Here is a 20,256-nt window from a genome sequence, read left to right as displayed (position 1 = left end):
CATTTTAGATCATCTAATCCCATCTTTCTTTCACATCATGCCCTTCTTCAAATTATTCTACTGTTTTCCAAGAAAGGGCTTGATAGAGTTGTTATTAATGATCAGAAATTAACACACAATGCCTCACGTGTTGTAATTTCTATCCCTTGCTCTGTAGTCATAAAAGAAAGGAAATGGTTTCATTATTTATTTGTTCTTATATTGTTACAGATATGTTAAACTATTTTCTGTAATTCTCATAGAACCAATTTTCTACATCATAATTTGCGTAAAATGCAGTGGACATGATTAGCAGTTGTGTAGTTTACTCTCAGGCTGAGTAGTGTGGCAGCCCACACACCCTGTTACCTCATCCCCAGCCTAGGCTGCCACCCCAAGGGAAACACTGGGGCACAAGAGAGCTGTCTATAGGAATCTCCTTCTGAAAGCTAGACCCCTTCTACCTGAGAGTACCCAGAGTGGCAAGTACATCCTTTTCAATAGCCTTATTCTATTGCTCAGGTGTCTTCCTGCTTTATCACTTTGGGCATGTGTAGTAATTGAAGACAATGAAATTTTTATGGGATTTCTAAAATATCTGCTTTCTTTCCAGCTCTGTGATGAAGTGAGAATTAAGCAGCATGCCATCCTGCCACCGCTTCCTCACCATTGGCAGGCGTTTCGCATGGTAGGGCTTGATGTGTTCTCATAGTCATTTTCTATCCCTTCTCTATTTCCTCTGTTAAATGTCGCTTCAGAAGACAAGCTTTCTCTTCTAAATCACAGTGTCTCTGTTTTACTGTTATATGCAGCTTAGGCTGGTCCTGGTTCTTCCTTTTTGTCTGTCTGCAGTTTCACAGTCAGTGTTTTATAGCTCTGTAATAGCAGCTGTTTATCTGTTGCTTCGTTGGATTTTCTATTTCAATCACTACATTTTGGGGAATCTGGTTTTGTCTGGGGTTTCACTAGTGTGTTCTGGGCAGTATCTTTTTAGTTCACTAAGGATTTCTGCCACAGTTTCTTCACGAATCAGATGCTTGGACACGTATCATCTCTTGCAAAAGCCACCAGGCTGCAGAAGGATGGTCAGCAGTTATGTAGACTTTTTTTCAAATCTGTTTTTAAAAGCAAAACTGAAATAACTTTAACTGAAGAAAAGCAAATCATGCACATCTCTTGCAATGTCCTTTGTATGTTTTGTAATAATCTTCCCTTCATCTCATCCAGTAATTTTGATCCCTTTATGTTTCTTCTCTGGATGTTTACAAACAAGTTCCTTAACATGAAACATTGAAGGTTTATATTTCTCTCTCTTCTAGAATAAATTTTCTCCCTATAAAACTGAAAATTGACCAGAAATTACCACCAAATTAACTTACAAATTAAGTTATTTGTGATTCAGCATTTCTCATTTAATGTGACACACATAATTTCTCTTCTTAATATGATTTCCTTAGTATTTCTTTTAGGAATGTTGTTTTTCAGCAACTTAAAAAGTAGGATTGCCTATGTCTTCATCTAGTTTTCTTTGGTTATTCCGACTTTATTTATGCTTTTTTATCTTCTTTACATTTTCTTAGTCTTGGTAGTTAGTTGCCTGAAAACATAACTTATGTTCTATTTAGCCCAATATTTGCAGATCTTACTTAAACCTGCTCCATTTTATCCTAAGCTGTTATTTTTCCCAAAAGGAATACAAGACAAAGATTTGCAAAAATCTAGAGTTTAAAACATAGAGAATTAGCTTACTGTTCATAAATGCACAAAAAAAAAAAATCATTAGTGACCATGCAAAAGCTATCACAGAAATACTGAAATTTTACTTTGAACTTGAATTGAATACCCGTGTGTGACTGAACGACTTGCTTTCTCTTCTTGTAAAATCTCTCATTTGTCTAAACTATTGACTTTTCATCTGTAGATGATCTCCATGAAGCTCCAAAAACTGCCCCTGTAGAAAGGCCACAGGCATTAGGAGTCGTTTCTCCCCAACTGAAAAGCTTCCAGCCATGAGGCTTTTCCTTTTGTACTTCAGACACTTTTTCTTATCCTCTATTCTATTGTACCTTCTGTTTCTTTGATTGAAATCCCTTGCCAAATGCTTTTGAAAATCTAAATATATCTTCTAAATTTTCCTTTTATCTTGGTAGCAATACATTCAAAGGACACTTGCAGGTAAGATGAATGTCCAAACAAGTATGCAGTAACACTTCAGTGGAATTTAGAAAAATGTACATGTTATTGTGGTAGCTTTACAGATTTATTTATACTATTTATACTGCTGTATTTTCAAATGAAGTATAGAATAGTAGAATGGCTTAGGTTGGAAGGCACATAAAAGCTCTTCCAGCTCCAATCCAGGCTGCCCCCCACCAGCTCAGGCTGCCCGGGGCCATATCCAACCTGGCCTTGAGTGCCTCCAGGGATGGGGCACCACAACTTCGCTGGGCAGCCTGTGCCAAGGCCTCACCACTCTCCGAGTAAATAATTTTTTCTGAGTATCTAACTTAAATCTCCCCTCTTTTAATTTAAAACCATTCTTCCTTGTCCTATCACTGCCAAACAGTGTAAAAAGTTGGTTTCCTTCCTGCTTATAAGCTTCTTTAAAGTCTTGGAAGGCCACAAAGATGTTTTCCTGGAGGATTCTCTTCTACAGGCTGATCATTACTCTCACTGGAGTTAGTTTGTTCAAAATTTTCTCTCAAACTCCATAGAATCTTTCAAGGATTTTGGATAATTTTTGCACATAAGTTGCCTAGCAAAAAATAATAAATGAATTCCTGACATTTTGTGACAGCACAATGCAGTAAAAAGATGCATGATATGTATTTTTCAAGTGAAGAACAGAGAGAGAGAAAGAATAGCACATCACTGAACTGATACTAACGTTTTGCAGGTTGAGGAAGAATAAGTGTTTTCATATTTTTGAGAATTTGCATTTGTTTTCATACATAAGCTTACCAATTATGGAGTTTATTAAAATTTCATATAGAAAATATTCATCTGCAAGTAGCTGAAAGCTGTTATGGAATTATTACATATGGCTTGTCCTTTTCTCCCTTCAGCACTTACTTCTGTGCACAGAATACAAGTCAAGATAGACTGAGCCACTTTATGAGCTTAGGTGCAGTGATTCAGTTTCATTTATGAATTCAGTATAGCTGTTCATTCCATCAGGAAGATCCCAACACAATTCTATGCTGAATGACCACCTTTATAAAACTTATAATTCCTTGTGTTAAGATTATTATGCATTATAATTTGTTCATAAAGCATACTTCATATGTGTTGGAAATGTATGTTAAGTAGCTTTTAAAGAAATACAAGGTGAGATGTAATTTGGATCATGAAATAGTGTTTTCTATAATAATTTGTTATGCAGGCTGCTCGTATTTAAAATTGACTGACTTGCTATTCCCCTATTTTAAATATTCTTTAATTTTCTTTAAGAAATATAAATTTGCATTCTGCTCATCATTCAGTCTTCTGAAGAGTCTGGTTAATACCAATCCTCAGAATTTTTGAAAATTAAAAAATTAAGGGTCACTTCACGCTCCCTGAGTTTCTTAAAACCAGAAAATACAGATGTTTCAGGTGTTAAGTAATGTCCATTAATACTCTCCTGAATTATTAACAAATGGTAAAAATGACCTGTATGCAGCCTGCATAGTTGCCCCTATGTAGATGCTGGGGGATCTCTTATGCTGTGACATGAATGTGCCCAGGATTCATTATCTTAGAAATGGAATAAATGTCCACAGGTGAGGTGATTTTTTTCTCTACAGACTCATCAGGGTAGTCAGAAGTCATTTAGAAAGGGGCTTTGCAGCTCATTTCTGTAGTTTCTTTGTGTCCCTGCATCACAGGCCATACTGAATCTGAACATTACCTTAAAATGTCAGGCGCTAGCCTTTTGAGCAGTCATCCAGTGAGCCTTTACTGTTTAATGACAGCCTAAATTTAAGCATCTTTTTCACAGAGACCTTGTTTGTTAGGACCACGGGAGGCAGGAAAGCCCACGGAACAAATGTGAGTATTGTATTATTAACTTTCCTGCTTTCTGACAAACACAGAAAAGACTGTGATAAGAGTAACAAATAGTCTGTGCACACAGACTTTTTTTGGCTTTGCATCATACAAAATAGAAGTTTGCCCCAGAAAAAAAAGTCACATTTCATTTTATGGAGGAGGTCTACATGCTTGAAAGCCCGTTTACAGTTAGTGAGGAACTAGGAAAGGTCGAACTTTTCAGTTCTTGAGTTACACTGTAAAGAATCAAACACAGGTGATTCTTAAATGGACTAACCAAAGCAGGAGAAGCACTGGAAGCTTCCTTTCCTTAAGGAAAAAGAGAACAAACACAAAAGAGTGCAAACTGCTTTTGAGTCATGACTTCTGCCATTTCTGTGCCTGGATATCTGTAGGAAAATTACAAGAGCTGAATTCAAGAAGCAGGCTTTAAAAGGATGTATTTCAGCAGAGACCTCCATCCCAGAAGAAAACTAGATCAAACAAATTACAAACAAGTTCTCTCATCTTTTTGGACCACATGGAGCATTCCAATTTCCCTCCCTGTCATTTCCTCCTTACATTAGCTCCGTGTTTGCGTTTATTTCATACAGCAACACTTGCTCAAGGAAAGGTTTGTTACATAGCGAAAGCTGATGTGAGGAGATACCATGTACTGAATCTTAGGATCATTGAATCATTAAGGTTGGAAAAGACCTCCCAGATCATACAGTCTAACTGTTAAACAACCAATGTTGCCCACATCTTGCCACTAAAAGAACAGGTTTCTCAAGGCAGGTGTTGTTATCAGTATTTTTAAAAAGGTTCTTGTTTTACAAAACTTGGCCAAAATGCAGTTAAGGTGTATGTATTAAATTATTTTGGGTTTTCATTTCTGACTGATAATTAATAACATGGGAAACTTCCAGGTTCTGAAACAGTCTTTAAATAAGTAAGGAATCAAAGACTTTTTGCTGAGAGATCTGCATTTGTGTGCACGCTGAAACACAAGCTTTCCCGTTGTCATTTGTCAGCCAGAGGCATGGAACAGGTAACGCGGTGAAAAAATCTGTTCTGTTAAATACTACACAGGCAAGGCTCAAAAACGAGAATAAGAGCAGCCTAAGGCGTGGCAAGACAGATACAAAAATGTTTGTGCACCGTAAATGGCAGTTGATTGTACAGGAAGGATCAACACATTTAATGTTAAGCTGATTTGGCTGGGTTATAATGAATAAACAACAGTATTGCCTAGCGTTACAATGGGTGCCAACTTCCCTGGAACAATCTTCAAGTCTATCAGCAGGAAGTATATATGCTTTCCACTGTTGTTATATGCCTGTTTTCATGTAGCTCTCTCTTTGATTCGCATTTACTAGATGCCAAAATTCAAATGTATGTTTTCTGGTGGCTTGAATAATATCTAACATCTTTCTCTCAGGCATGCAGAAGTTAGTGTGTCTATTAAAAGTCATACTCATAAGACCTTCAGGCTGCTTTTTTTTTTTTTAATTGTTAATATTCTGAACAAATTTTACTGCATCTCACTTAACAGTGAAATACAGTTCTTTGTGTATATAGATGCTAACTATATATTTTAATATTTTCACTTTGAAAATGGTGCAGCAGTTCAGGGAAAGATGATGGTCTATTTGACTGCCTTTGATGCTGACTGTGAAATACCAGGTTCAGGAGCATGTGTTTGGTATATACACTGCAGTTAGCAAGCTCTTTGGAAAGGACATTTAGAAGATGAGCCATGAGTATTTCCAGTCATCTTATAGCTTGTGAATGATAATGAAGCTCACCTTCCCCGTTGGTAATTTCATTACAGTGATCAGATCAACTCAGAATTGATGCTTCTTAGACTTGGCAATTGCATCTTACACTGTGATACTGCAGGTCATTCATGTGACAAGAGGACTAATCACATTGCTCCTGTGAAGGTTTGTTCATATCTATGGTGGTTTTTTTTTTCATTAGAATAGCTCCTAAGCCATTTTTCAGACAGTTTGCTCGCAGTACTTTGCTACAGGTTATTATTCTAAACAAGAAAGCAGCTTCTCTTGAATTACATTGTTCTCTCATTCCCTCAAGCATCAAAAAGACAGAACCATTTTTATTCCAGATGAAAATTCCACCCCCATGTATATCATCAAACATTAAAGAAAATACGGAACTAAATAAATGGTTTTGCTTTGGACAGAGATCAGGCCTCTAGCACTTCAGATTTTGTTTCCAAAAGAAAAAAATCAGAATGATAACATACGTACAATTGTGAAAATAACACTGTGCTGTTATGGCTCGCATAATTCAACCTGCCTGATGTTTCTGTGTTGTGCTAAAAGAAATAGAATGTCATAAAGCATTAAATAAAACCTCATGCTAATAGAAGTCTAAATTGTAAGAAACGATGTGAGTAATACATGCAGTTAATCTGACAGGAATAAAAACGTATTGGTACTGTCAGTCTTCATGCTCCAGGATGTACATTGATCATTCATAAAGGTCAGAAAAAAATCATCCCCTCACAGCCCATTCTTCCTCCTTTCACTTCAAGTTTGTTGAATGTGAGCATATTGATTGTTTGCATCCTGGTTTATTTGCTTTTTCTCATTGTTGAATCCTGCTAGAGATTAAATGAAATATTGGTTTAACTTGATAAAATAATTCCTGGCCATGTTTGCAGCAAGCAGTAGTGAGTAATTTTGTGGCTACCTGTGAGCTGATTAGCATTGTATTTGTTTTCTGAACTCCAGCAAAAGCGGTATGTTAGATCTCAGTCTTTGGAAACTGTAACCTGTCTTTAAGCTAAGTGCTATTATCAGGATAAAGGGTTGTCAGCCAATAAACTGATAACTGAAAACTTTTTTTTTTTTTTTTTTTTTTTTTTTTTTTTTTTTTACAAAACTGCAAGCAGAATGTTGCAAAAGCAAATGGTGCCTCGAAGATAGAGACCACTTTATGGAAGACAGAATTAGAAACCAAGGTGCTTGAACATTGAGCTATGTTCCCCAGAAATGCCAGCTGACAATGCACCTTGTAATTGCTATATGAAAGCAGTAATTCATAGGACAATTTAATGGTATCTTTGTGCTGTTGAATGGACAGCAATCCCTCTCCATAGTCCTACAAATCCATGGCACAAGCACAGTCCAGAAGAGTACACAGAACATCCATTCCAAGCTCCGGATACATACTGTATGACATACACTTGCATCTGAAATATCACATAAAAAACTCGGGACCTTTTGCAAAAAGAACATAGTTTTCAGCATGACATAGAAGACAACATCTCAGGGAATGATTTCAGACCAGAAGGGATTCAACATACATGTTGTTGAGCTAAAAAATGTCTCCAACCTATCTGTTTTCTATTGAATTTTGCAGGTATCTCTTTCCAGTCTAGAGGAAAATACTGCTCTGTGAACCATACATGTTGTTACAATTGAAGTGAAAGTCAGCAGACCATTTGAGAGGAATTTCTGAGGAATTTTTATAAATTATCGAAACTTATATGGGGAAAAATTCATTTCAAAACCAATCATGGAGGTAATCCTAAATCTTCTGCAGTACTGTGCTACCATTGAGGAATGAAAGCAGCTGTGTATAAGTAGCACAAAAGGACAAGAGGGAATGGCTTCAAGTAGTGCCAGGGGAGATTCCGGTTGGATATTCATAAAAAGAGTTGTCAGGCACTGGAACAGCCTGAGGAGGTGGTGGAGTCACTGGAGGTGTTCAGAAAATGTGTAGGTATGGCACTTGGGGTCATGGTTTAGCAGGCAGTATTGGTGGTGGGTGAACAGTTAAGCTACATGATCTTAGAGGTATTTTCCGACCTTTATGATTTTATGATTTAAAATATGAATTTAAGTTTCTTTTAAATTATGATACAAGACCTTGATGTAGTAGGATAAGTACTGTGAATGGTCTTTAGCATGGATGGGCTTTAAATGTCTTGAAGACAGTAATACGCTTAACAGGGTGACTGAGCACTCTAAATCTCTGGCTTAGGATATTATTTGCCTTAATTACTTGTGGATCAGCTGTCTAAAGCCCTGGATTGTTCTTGAAAACATTGTGTTGGTGATGCAGTGAAAGTCAACCTATAAACCTGCTAGATAACTTCAATTAATACTTCCTTTCAGTCAATTATATTAACACAATCAACTTACAATAATATTAAAATCTCTAAATAGCAACTTTGTATTTCCTTCTTTTTCTTTCCATCTTCAGAGGAAATTAAAAAAAAAAAAAAAAAAAAAAAAAAAAGAAAAAAAATCCCACTCATAAAATATATAGGAGGTGAAGATATCTATTATATATTTGCTTTTATAAATAAAATGCTTTGATAGCCAAAGGCTGATTTTTGAAATTATAAAGAAACACAGGAAAAGTCACTTCCTGAAAACAGTGTGAATTGAACACTCTAGAATCAAAAAGATTAAATCATAAAAGGAAGATAAATTTTAAAAAAAAGGCTTAGGAGGTATTAGATATTTAATATGAATTTCTTGCAGTGTTTCACTGCAGCAAAGAATGACCCTTTTAGAATACAAAGGGTTATATACACATATTAAAAAAAAAGCTATACGTAATTGAAGAAAAGAAATCTCTGCCAATCTGTGAGATATCTGGTGAAGAAAGAGAAGCAGTTTCATATTAAGGAGCAGTTTTTATAATTGCAGTATGGATAGATAGCAGGCTTGCATTAAGAATTAGCAGCCAATTTAAGAGGAGAATTTTTGTGAAGAATGGATTGAGAGTAAAATAATTTCTTTCCATTAAACTAACTGTCTGTAAAGTTTTGAGTGTTTATAACTCACAACTGTTTCTCATAAGGGACAGAAATCTGATGCTGAGCAAATCCCTAAAGTGTGTGTCATTAATCAGAGATTGAAACTAATCCATTTTGGGGTCTTCTTACAGGAAGCTGTTTAGGCAGCAGTTCTTATCAAGATGAACTGTAACTGTTGCTTTTACTTACATTGTATTCCATGCCCTGCAAATAAGGTCCTCACTATATGCAAATACTGTCGTTTTTGGGAGGCAGAACGTGTGGCAGAACCGTTATATAAGTTCATATTGTCTAGCCTGAGATTACAGATCTTGCCAAGTTGTGTTGCAAATGAAATTGACTTATTGCTGTCTTTTCTTTGTAACACAGGGTCTGTGCTGCTGAAGTGTTCACAAAAGCTGGGTCCATACACACTACTTCTCACTGCTTTCATTTTGTGAGAGCATATTCTCATGTTACACTGAAATATTTATTTTACTGACTAAGAATTAACCATAATATGAGTTCTCCTCTTCCATATCATTTGATTCTAATCTGTCTGATTAATGCCTACGTAACATTCTGACTTTCCTATAAATTATGAGTGGTTATAAACTCCCTACAAGCGATAATGCTTTTTTTTTTCCTCAGGTTACTATGATACTCATTTTGAAACATTACCTTTTCAAAATTACTGCATAATTCAGACATACTACTTGCTATTATGGTTATTTTATTCTGATTTCTTGTACTTCTTTTTGTTTGCCTTCACTGACAAACTTTGAGTTCAAATGCCTTATCATTTCAGGGCTAACCGAAAGTTAAAGAACATTACTGAGGACATAGCCTAAATGCCTCTAGAACATTGGCATGCAAGGTGAGGAGTAAGGACATCAGCCATCTCACTAGGAAGCCTGAAAGGTGACAGCTTCTTTTAGTGCCACCATCCTCACTGTCACCTTTTGTTCTTTTGTAGGCATTGTGGCAGCATCAGGCATTTCTTTTCTTGCACGCTGGAGGAGAGGGTGAAGCAGCATCTTGAGGAGTCCAGCAGCTTGTCTGGAGCTGTGTCTCGCTGTCTGCAAGAGTAAAGAATCCTTTTAGTGACCTCCCCTGTTCTAAAACATCAGTGGTCCCACACTGTTACCTCCTGGCTTTCCTCAGCCACAGTCAATGACAAGCATGCAGCACTCCCATGGAGCCAGCTGTATTTTCAACCATCATATGCTCCCCCTGGCAGAAATGCCCTTGGGGCTTCCTCAGGCTGTGCTAAAGGGAGCAAATCCCTCCTCAGCAGTCTTGGCTGAGCGACAGGCTGGTCTCTGCAGTAATTCAAGGAACGTTCTTGCTGGAAAGCATACAGCTTTTTCTCTAGAACAGCGTGGGGTTTTTTTTAGCCGTAGCTGTAGAAACTTACTGTGCAGATTGATGTGGATACATGTGGAGGTACCAGGCACCTACAGATATGATAAAGCGTATATAGTTTAAATGCTACCTCTTTTTGGCAGAGCTAGGAAAGGGAGAGAGTTTTATAAGCTGCAAGAGACAGGGCAAGTACATATTCTCCTGAAGTCTCCCGTCCCAGGCACCCCATTCCTTCCCACATGAAGTCTGGAACCAGACAGGAGAGGAAAGCAATCGCAGTGCTCTGCATGCTCCTTGCTCAGTAGCTGTAGTTGTTATGAGGCAGACTTTAAAAAGCTGCTTGATGGTCTGCAGCGTAAAAAGTCCAAGTTCGCAATCTCTGAAATTCATAATTGAACTAATTCCTACAGAGAAAGAGTTGAGTTTGATTTGCTGTTTGAAATATTTGACTTGGAGATCAGTGCAAGTTTGGAGAGGATGGGTAGAACTGACATTGCAATTAACCTGACTTTCTTTCAGCTCACCATGTTTCCAACTTGAATGTGCTAATCAAGTTCTAACTACCTGTGTATCTCAAATATTTGAGGTTTGTCTTTCAGTGTTTTCGTTGGATCCTTCTGAAAAGTCTGAGTACTTAGGCAGTTTGATACAAGGAATGCCTGAGCTACAGTGCCATTCTTGTAAGCATACTTATACATTTTTTAAAGGAAACAAGGGCCTGGTCTACAGGCTGTTCTGATCAATATTGGTGTGCAGGAAATTACTGTAAATGTTTTCATGGTTAAGCTAAAGCAACAATGTTCTTGCAAATCATTTAAAATGTGCTTACAGCTTAAATAAGGACATCTAGTCTGTTGCCTTATTGCTTATTGCATTGAACTGCTCCTGTTTAAGGACCCAGTCCAAACCCTACTGAAGTGCAAAGGGATCCTGTGTTTGGATTTGCCTGGGTTTTGTAGAAACAAGATTCTTTGTTACAGCAGGGTCCATTTCTCTATGGAACAGAATTTTTTCAGAGGCTGATGCTATGGTTAAGTTATCACATGGAGGAAGATGTCAGGGTATTCTCTCTTCCCTTCCATATGATGAGCTGGAATGAGGCCATTTTCAGTGTGTCCAGGAAGATCTGGATCTCAAAGGAGTGGAGCAACCCACATCAGAACAAGTGATCTCTAAGGTCAGAACAAATGCATACAGCAGCTCAGGTCTAAAGCTTATACTGTGCCTGAGCACAAGGGTTTGGATTTTGGATGGTTCTCTGTGGAGCTGGGTGTTGGATTTGATGATCCTCATGGGGCCCTTCCAACCCAAGATGTTTTATGATTCTATATGTTTTAAACATACATATTTCTGACTCTTATAACTTGCTCAAAGAACAGCTAGATGATCACAGCTAACAGTCCACTTCCAGATATCAGTGAAAAATTAGATGAGCTGATCACTACTACTTCGTGTACATGTAATTACTTTTTAATTACGCTGTTCCATGCTATAAAATGAACATAAGATTTAAATGCTTTGTTTTCCTTAGTAGCTTCTCTTGCCCCAAAGCTGGAAGTCTGCAACCTGTTTCTGTTCATCTTTAACCCCACCTTCTAAGCTTAACTGTCTGCACACAATCTTTCTCTTTTATGTTTCAAGACATGACAGAATAGAAGAAGGCAGTAATTTTCATTACTACTATACTCAATATCTTTGTATATAAAAACTAGCCTGGTTCCTCTCAAGTTGCTAGATATCTGCAATTCTACACATACTGAAATTCAGCTATTTACTCTGCCGAATGGAATAATGTAGGATAGGCTTGATGGATGGTTCGTAGAACAGACATTATTCCTGTTTCAGGTCTAGCTGAAATGTCTGATAACTCTGCTTTACACCATGCTCACTTTTATGTGTTCAGACAGATAGTTCATTATTTTTAACACTTCTCATGATGTCTGAATGGTGACAACAATTGCTACAGTATTGCTTTCTCTTTGTAGGATTGTGATGCTAAGAACTGGAGTAAGTTACATCTGTCTTGATCAATACTTTCCTTGGGATGCATGATGTCACTTCCTTTTCTCGTCTCTTCAGTCACCTGTGGGCCTTGTCATTCGCTCTGTCAACATACATCAGGGAAAAGGCAATGCTAAGGTTCATCTAAACAGTCATGAGAACTTACTATAGCCACAAGTCAAACGAGTACTTAAGCTTGCTGTTCCTTCTGCTGTTTTTCTCAAATGCTACAGACAACAACATCAATCTGGACTTCAGGGACTCACTGGTTTGTTCTCTTCTATATTTTTGCTTGTTTTGGTGCCTGCTTTAACTTAGAAGCTTGTCTGTCTCCTTCTGTGTGCTAATCTTTCCTGACTCTCCATGCCTTGCTTCTGCATTTCTAAACCTGAGATTAGCTTTTTGTGGCTGGTCTGATTTGATTGTAAGTGACAATTAGCCTGATTTTATTGCAAAGTACATTGCAGTAATGCATACGAACCTATCATAGAAACATCTTTCCAGGGTATCCGTGCTGATAAGAGACAGTGCACGTGAATGGAAGAAAATCAATCCCAGTCAGTCTGTGAAAATCCTCTACTATTTTCAGATGGCAATTCCTATCTCCTCAGTAATAAAAAGAACTGTGACTGGCTCTATTACAAATCCCACTTCTAAAATTTATGACAGTTCTCAAAGCATACTCTAAGATTAAGCTCAGTATGATAAACCTAATGTCCAAAAGCTAGTGTGAAATTACCCACTCACTTTTCAGTAGGCAATAAAACAGGGCAGTTGAAGCAGTTATGGGCCATACATAAATGACAGGAAATTGTAGGATAGTGTGAACCTATACCTCTAGTCAAACAGTGAATTCAGTTTCTGTCTTCAATCTAGAGCCTGTATCTATCTGTTTTCTCTGCAAGATCAGTTTTGCTCCTGCTTCTTCTTGTTGGACTTTCCATGTAGAAGGGCAGAGAGGTTGGTGAGCTACTGCTGTGCGTTGTCGGATGGGGGGTTAGGATCTTTTTGCTCTTCCAGCTCTACCAGCCATTCTTAAGAGGATTCTTCTGCTCAAGCACTTTTTTTTAAGCACCTACATATATGCATACAAAGTTATTTAGTCATTCTCAGGAAATGAACATATTTGAGATAATTAAGATAAATACCTCACAGTAAGTTCACTCTCTTTCACCAGTTTTGGTTAAATGCCTTATGTGCATGCATATATTTGTTTTCTATATTGTGGTGGGTTAAACTTTGGTAAGTAACTGAGTATCCACTAACCAATCCCTCACACCCCCACACTCACTTCCCATGAGATGGAAAAGAGAATTGGAAGAGCTAAGGAGAAAAATGTGTGGGTCAAGATAAAGACTGTTTCATAATCTGTTTCATGTTTCAATAATGATGAGCTAGTGCCTGAAACTGTTTTGGACTGAAGTTGCAAACAACTAGCAAGGTAATGTTTATAGCTTAGCTGCTCCCTCCTGGACCCATTAACATCTGTGGAATTTTTTCTGGTGAAAACAAAAGAAAAGTAGGTGAAAATAAAAGAAAAGTAGGACCTGAATTGAACTTGATGAACGAACAGTATTTAACTCCTCTTAGTAATATCCATTTCAATATGAGATGTGTAGTTTAAAATGTAGAAAAAATTATTCTAAGTGACATTTTATAAATTTCAGATCGAATGCTGTAAGTTAAGACTGAAGACTTCGGTGTGAAGAGAGTTAAGAGATGGCCTTACTTGATAACAGGGAGAAAAATGCTCTTCTGAGCTTCAATCTGCATTCATGAGATCTTACTGCTTTTGAGTGAGTTTTTTGACAAAACTATTTACATAGCAGGACTCAAACCTTATTTTGCAAGTATTTCATGTGGAACAGCAATGAACCAATCTGAATTTCATCTGCCTATTAGAAGTTTTTTCACCCGAAAGAAATATTATGCTGAAGAGCCTTTTGTTCTGCTTGCACTCTATGGAGAGCAAAATGACACTCCTGTGTAGTTGCTAATATATATATTTTTAATTGTGACTACTGTTACTGAAGGCAGGCATGTTTAAAAGTTATTTTTACATAACAATTTCAAATAATTTAGCTGATGTTCTTGGTCAAGTCTTATAGCCTCATGATTATGATGCAGAAACACGTATTTGCTTGATGGGTATGGTGCTGCAGATGAAACAGGAAGCAACTTGCCAGACATGTTGGTACTTGGAATACCTGCAGCTATTGGCACAAAACATAACCTGTTTTGCATAGTGTGGACTGTGCTGTATAAAAGAGAGAGAGACAGAGCTGTGGATAATGATACCCTCAGGTTTCAGTGATGACATTTCACTGGAGAATGATGTCTGATGTCTTGGATTTATGTTCTATTTTTGGTGATTCCATAACTACTAAATGTACTTAATTGACCTTATATACAGACTAGAAAAAAACAAACAAAAAGCCAACAAACTGATTTCCAGAGCTGTTTAAGACTAGGCACTCATTTCTATCACCAGGCACGCTGGTAAATTGGGAGCATCTTCAGTATGACATTTAATTTACGAAACGTAAAATTAGGGTATTAGTATTATCTGAGGACTACATGATCAGAAATAACCTGCTGAGAAATTATTTCCCACCTCCTCATCCCACAATCATCTATGTCATTCATTTCTGTTCATAAGCTGATCAAGATCCATTTGTTAGTGCAGCAGCCTCTCCTTTCACTAAGAGAAATAGAAATGCTTGCTTGCTAGCAGCCTTTTCCTCAATTTGAGTGTGAGCTTAAAACTAAGTCTTATTTATTAAACTTTGCTTACTATACCCATTGAAACTACTCTTTTAAACATTTAAATCATAATTCTACTTGATTCTTGTTGTGGTTTAACCTGGCCAGTGGCTCAACACCACACAGTAATTTGCTCACTCCTCCCCTTTCCAGTGGGATGGGAAAGAGAATCAGGAAAAAAAAAAATAGATCATGGGTTGACATAAAAGTATTTACTAAGATAGAGAAAAGGAAAAGGATCACAGTGATGAATATATATATCTTTATATATATGAATGTATATAACAAGTGATGCACAAACAATTTCTGACCAGCTGCCAACTGATGCCCAGCTAGTGCCCCCCAAGAAGTGGAAGAGATCAAGATGAACTCCTCTTTAAAATTCCTTCCTCATGATGTCCTATGGTATGAAATATCCCTTTGGCCAGTTTAAGTTGGCTGTCCTAATCCTGTTCTGGAAATGAGCGACTTATTTACATTTCTCTTTATTTCCTGTTATTTTATTCATTAATATATGGATAACACAGTCAATCTGACATTCTTGTTGAAAACAGTTTCAATTATTTTGAGAAATAAAACCAGTGATTAATTACTTATTACATGAACAGTTATGATTTTTCCTTTCAAGACCCTCTGCTGCAAACAGTTCTCCCAATATGGTAAAGGTAAGGACTTGCTCAAGATTTCAGATCACTTAAACATATTAACTTAGCTTCAGTTGTGCTTTTTAGCGTGCAGTTAGGCCAATATAATTCCTACTTCATGTTGCTGTAGGAAAATATATTAAATAAGTTGTTTAACTCCAGCATGCCAAACACAACATGTAGTCTTGCAAAGCATGGAGCCACATCTGCTCTTACAAATTTATTGTCGTAAGACTCTCGAGGCTGGAGCTGTTGGATGCCTAACCCTGGGCTTGTCAGGATGGTTGCATGCAGTGTAACATTCAGCCAACTGTCTTGGCTTTGTTGAATGAAGGAGTTTAAAAACTTGTAGATACCTGCCATACAGAGGTAAGATAAATGGAAAAAAAAAAACATCAGTAAGATTAATGTGGGTATCAAAATATTGCTATATCAGAATAAGGTGGTATCAGGACAAATATATTTTCTGCAGTAGTTCAATCATTTATCTTTATATAGTATGCTGGTCTGTTGCTGAGTGGTGTATTAATTTCTGCAGTTTATAGTATATGTTGAAAATGTGGGAATTGTTGCTTTTGCCATGTTCTCCTCATAAAAACTCATTGAAAGGAAGCCCAGTGAATAAAGCTTGATTTTTAGTAGAATTCTCAAAGTCTTTTAATTTTTGTGGAGGAGATGAGTCAAAAAAAAAAAAAAAAAAAAAAAAGGCTTTTCAGTACCCAAATATTAGATACCTTACTGTGAAATATCCAACACTTTAACAAATTGCAAAAGCATCATACAGGCTCATTCTTAAATGATTTAATCTGCTTCTTTTCTTCCTTATTTCTTTGCAAAGGTACCTATTCATCTATTACTTTTTTGATTTTGGGCTTGTAAAGTCAATTAAGCTCTAGGGTTTCAATCCACCAAGCAATTCTTATTTGCTCCTAAATAAGATTTAGAATACTCATTCATTTGTCTTCCTGGTATAAAATTACCTATCTCCTGTTGGATGCAGGAATGTTTTCTGTTCAGCCCTGTCTGATATTATTGGGCTCCAATTGACAAACAGGTAATTTAATCAATATTTTTTCTGGCTTACACTATGCATATCACCCGGTGACCTACACAGTCAACCTGTCAGGGAGACTGCTTTCCCAAGCAACCTACTTTCCTGATCCCAATCAAAAGACTGTGAGTACCCAAGGTGCCTTCCCCTCAGTTATTTCAATTTCTTCCAGTCCTTTTGGAGGATGTTCAACACCTCTTCCCATGAGGCATTAGTACTGTCGTAGTTTGGCAGGGCCAAATTACAACTGCCATGCAAAAATAAGGACAGTATGATCTGATCTCCCTGGTTTCAAGTTTTATTTGATGTTTACAGTGACAGCTTTAAGATGTTAACTGAATAAAGGCAATGGGAAGTTATATCCAACTTTCCCTAAGTTGATTTTGTGCTCTGTTTATTTGTAGCACTTATTTGAGCACACTTTTAGATGGGATGCAGTGACAGCATTCATGGAATCTTGCCTGTGCATGTGGAGGAGGATGCTGGAAACAACAACCTCTCATTTAAGGTAAGCTTTTCTATGGTGAGCATCTGAGCAACCGTGCTGTACTTATCTTGTGTGCTAGTAGATTTGGATCTTGAATTCCTTGAGACATGCCCTGATTTCAGTCACTGGTTCAAATCTTCCATAAAAATACAAACAAAGCTTAAACACTGTGCAGAATATTCAGAACATAAGGAACACCTGACAAAATTTTCACCTGTGTAGGATATGCCTTACGGTTTCATTCTTAAGCAGAGCTTCTCAGATGGTGTGTAGTTAATCTAGAGAGTGCTCTTCTAAGGCTAGGCTTGAGCAAGAGTTGCAGCTTTGAGGACTTGGTTCCTCTCTGTTCTCACTGGGGAAATGCTATTCAGCTGCATAAGCAGTCATTTTAATAAGGCGGAGAATTGAGAGATTTCTTCCTTCACAAGTTCAATTCCCATTTTATGACATTATATAACTAATCCTGGTTTCAGCACTTCAGCAGGATGAAACTGGCAGGTATTTGCCTCCTTTCTTGTCACAGCACTGAAGTGTAATGCTGGATTTAGCAGGGTGAAGCAAGGATTTTCATCTCTTACTACCACTTCCGTTTCTCTGTGTAGCCACTCATAGCTGCACCCTGCAGGTGTTCAGGGCTGTTTTCCAAAAAAGTGCTCCTTCTTCTGGACAGTGAATTGAATAAAGCGCCAAGCTGTACGTACCTTGGATGAGGGAGGAAATCTTAGATTTAGCACTGAACTTGGCAGTCAGGAAACTACATAAACTGAGTACCTAAAGATTTTGGCAGATGATGATTTGAAGGAGGAATGAGAATTTGAAAACATCTCTGCACCTTTACACTTTGAATTAAAACTAGATGCACTGTAGCTGTAGTTCTATGTAAACTCTCTTGACAAGTACTTTTTCACCTTTTACTGCATTTTAGATTTGGTTCATCATGCCCTGTGTTCTACACAGAGCGTAAAACTGAATTACTTGTGGATCGGCTTCTGAGGCTGCAGTAAAAGGCACAGTTATATGCCAAATTCTGAAGATATTTTTTAGACCAATTGTCTCCTGAAGAAAAAAAAAAAAAAAAAAAGTAATGTGCTAAGCAATTGAGAGAGTTACAGAAGTATGGAAATATGCCTCTTACTTTAGTCATTGAAACTGTGAGGCATTTGGTCAAACTTAAAATGAACATACTCCCAAAGTAATTTTCTGCTCTTCAGGAACAGCTACCTGATAAAGCATAGGATTAGACAGGCAAAACTTAATCAGGTTTCTTATTCAAGAACAAACAGCTTGTGAAGTGAAGATGTGGAGCCATGAAGAAGCTATCTGTTAGCAGAAAGGTGATATTTCTTTTTGAGTGAGTAGAGGTGCTGTCAATTTCTGAGAGAAGAATAATTCCGAAATTAAAGAAATCTTGAAATCACTCAAAAAGCTTTTAATAACTTGAACAGAGGAAAAACTGCTACTATGTGCTTCTTTGTTATTATTTGGTTCAGCAGATACAGTTTGGAAAAGTTTATGAACATGCTATAACTGAACTGCCAGGTTTTAGTTCATGCATTAAACAGTTTCTTCAAACGTGTTATAAAAATGACACCACAGCTTTAACGTTATCATGTTTCTAAAACTGGGTAATTGTCCAATAAAATTGCCAGAAGTACCAGTAGTTTCTTAAGGTGACTTTTTTGTCGTCATGGAGAAACGCATTAAACTCAGCCTTTCAACACTTTATGTGGGAAAGTATATCTGTCTTGATATCAGAACAGGCATCTGAAATGCCATCAGTGCCAGCCTTTACAGTCAGAATTTTTTGCAAATTAAGTTTGTAAGAAACTAGCTTCCCTTATTCTGTGAGTTGCACAATAACTGAATATGCAAGCACATAAGCTTGTAGTACTGTTGCCAGATGTTATAAGCATCTGTCTGTGATCTGGGTGCACTTCATTTATTGAATAGTATCCATAACTCGACTTGCATTAATCCTAGGGCATCTAATAATACAAGGACAGTTATTAAGCAATGTAAACTAGGCAGTATGGGTATTCTTTCTGAAACATCCACTTCTTTCCTCCTTTACTGCTTCTTTCCTCAAATCTTTATCCTGTTGCTCCTCTGCTCTACATAGTGAGCTCCCAGCTACCATGCATGCAGCTAGTTATATGAGTATATATGCTGTACATTGCCTAGGGGAAGATCTTTCTTCTATACCTCTTCCAAAGGCAGAGTAAACAGACTGGGAGGAAACTGAGATATTAAGTGACTAAATCAGGTATCTGTATGTGCTGTTTCTGATCCCAGCATATTTTTACTGCAGCTCTGCAGCTTCTTAATTGACATACATGGAAGCATTTTTCTAAAATGTGGCCTTCTTCTACCAGGAATGTAAGTTTAATAAAAAAAAAATTCTGTCTTGTTGGCACTGTGTGGAAGACACATTGATGGCACTAGATAGCACAGGCACAAGGTGAAGACACACTGAATAGCACTGAAAGAGTTGGCCTTTGGTCTAGCTTTTTAATTTTAAACACAGAAAATTATACACGATTGCTGCCAGATGGTTTAGTGTCATCTTATACAGCTGGCTGAAAAACAGAAATAATTCTCATAAAATTGAGACATTTCTGCTACTTAACATTGTACTAAATTGGAAACTGCCCACTAAGTAAATTTTCTGCTAGCTTTTGGAATGGAATGGCATGCACTGAAGTCTTTCAAATGCAGTTTGCATGCAGGATTTCAGTCTTCCTCCATAAGTTTTTTTGTGTTTTTTTTTTTTTTTTTTTTTTTCCCCTTACTGAGCTAAAAGTAGTTAAAGCTTTCCCCTCCATAGGGCGTGACTAGGTCATGCAGACCTCATGGTCAGCCTGAGGAAGGGAGTGCAGACACCAAGTAACAACGAGGACAGAAATGTGAGAAACTGTCCTGTGAACACAAATGTCCAAGAAGTTGGAGGGGAAAGAGGTGCCCCAGCTGACAGAGAAGTTCCACTGCAGCTTAAGGAGGACAGCATTTGTTTCCCTGCAGCCTCCTCTCCTTTTCCACTTTATGGCTCATGGTAGAGAAGGTGGGCATGCCCTAAAGGAGAAGTAGCCCATGGGGAACCCACACTGGTGCACGTTTCTCTTGAGGGACTGCAACCCACTGAGAGGACTGCCAGTGGGGCAGGGGAAAGTGTGAAGAGGAAGCA

General features: G+C 37.5%; 1 protein-coding gene across 4 annotated transcripts in view; it reads left to right on the top strand.

The window, feature by feature from the left end:
* Positions 1–20,256, top strand: part of GUCA1C (guanylate cyclase activator 1C) — a 125,452-nt gene that overhangs the window by 60,197 nt on the left and 44,999 nt on the right. Inside the window, exons 6-11 of one of the 4 annotated variants that reach the window (XR_007373283.1) lie at positions 593–667; positions 3,959–4,008; positions 5,822–5,933; positions 7,378–7,539; positions 9,573–9,641; positions 9,741–11,523. Coding sequence is in view for 3 of the 4 variants with exons in the window: in XM_048926448.1 (XP_048782405.1) it covers positions 17,016–17,096 (81 nt within the window). In the remaining variant the exon portion in view is untranslated. Of the gene's footprint in view, positions 1–592; positions 668–3,958; positions 4,009–5,821; positions 5,934–7,377; positions 7,540–9,439; positions 9,642–9,740; positions 11,524–12,018; positions 12,399–13,797; positions 13,927–16,992; positions 17,097–20,256 lie in introns of those variants that run through there. The other 3 variants (XM_048926436.1, XM_048926446.1, XM_048926448.1) reach the window with 3 other exon arrangements.

This window comes from Lagopus muta, chromosome 1 (assembly GCF_023343835.1).
Source record: "Lagopus muta isolate bLagMut1 chromosome 1, bLagMut1 primary, whole genome shotgun sequence".
NCBI classification, from domain to species: domain Eukaryota; kingdom Metazoa; phylum Chordata; class Aves; order Galliformes; family Phasianidae; genus Lagopus; species Lagopus muta.
This window is presented reverse-complemented; position numbering and strand designations above follow the sequence as displayed.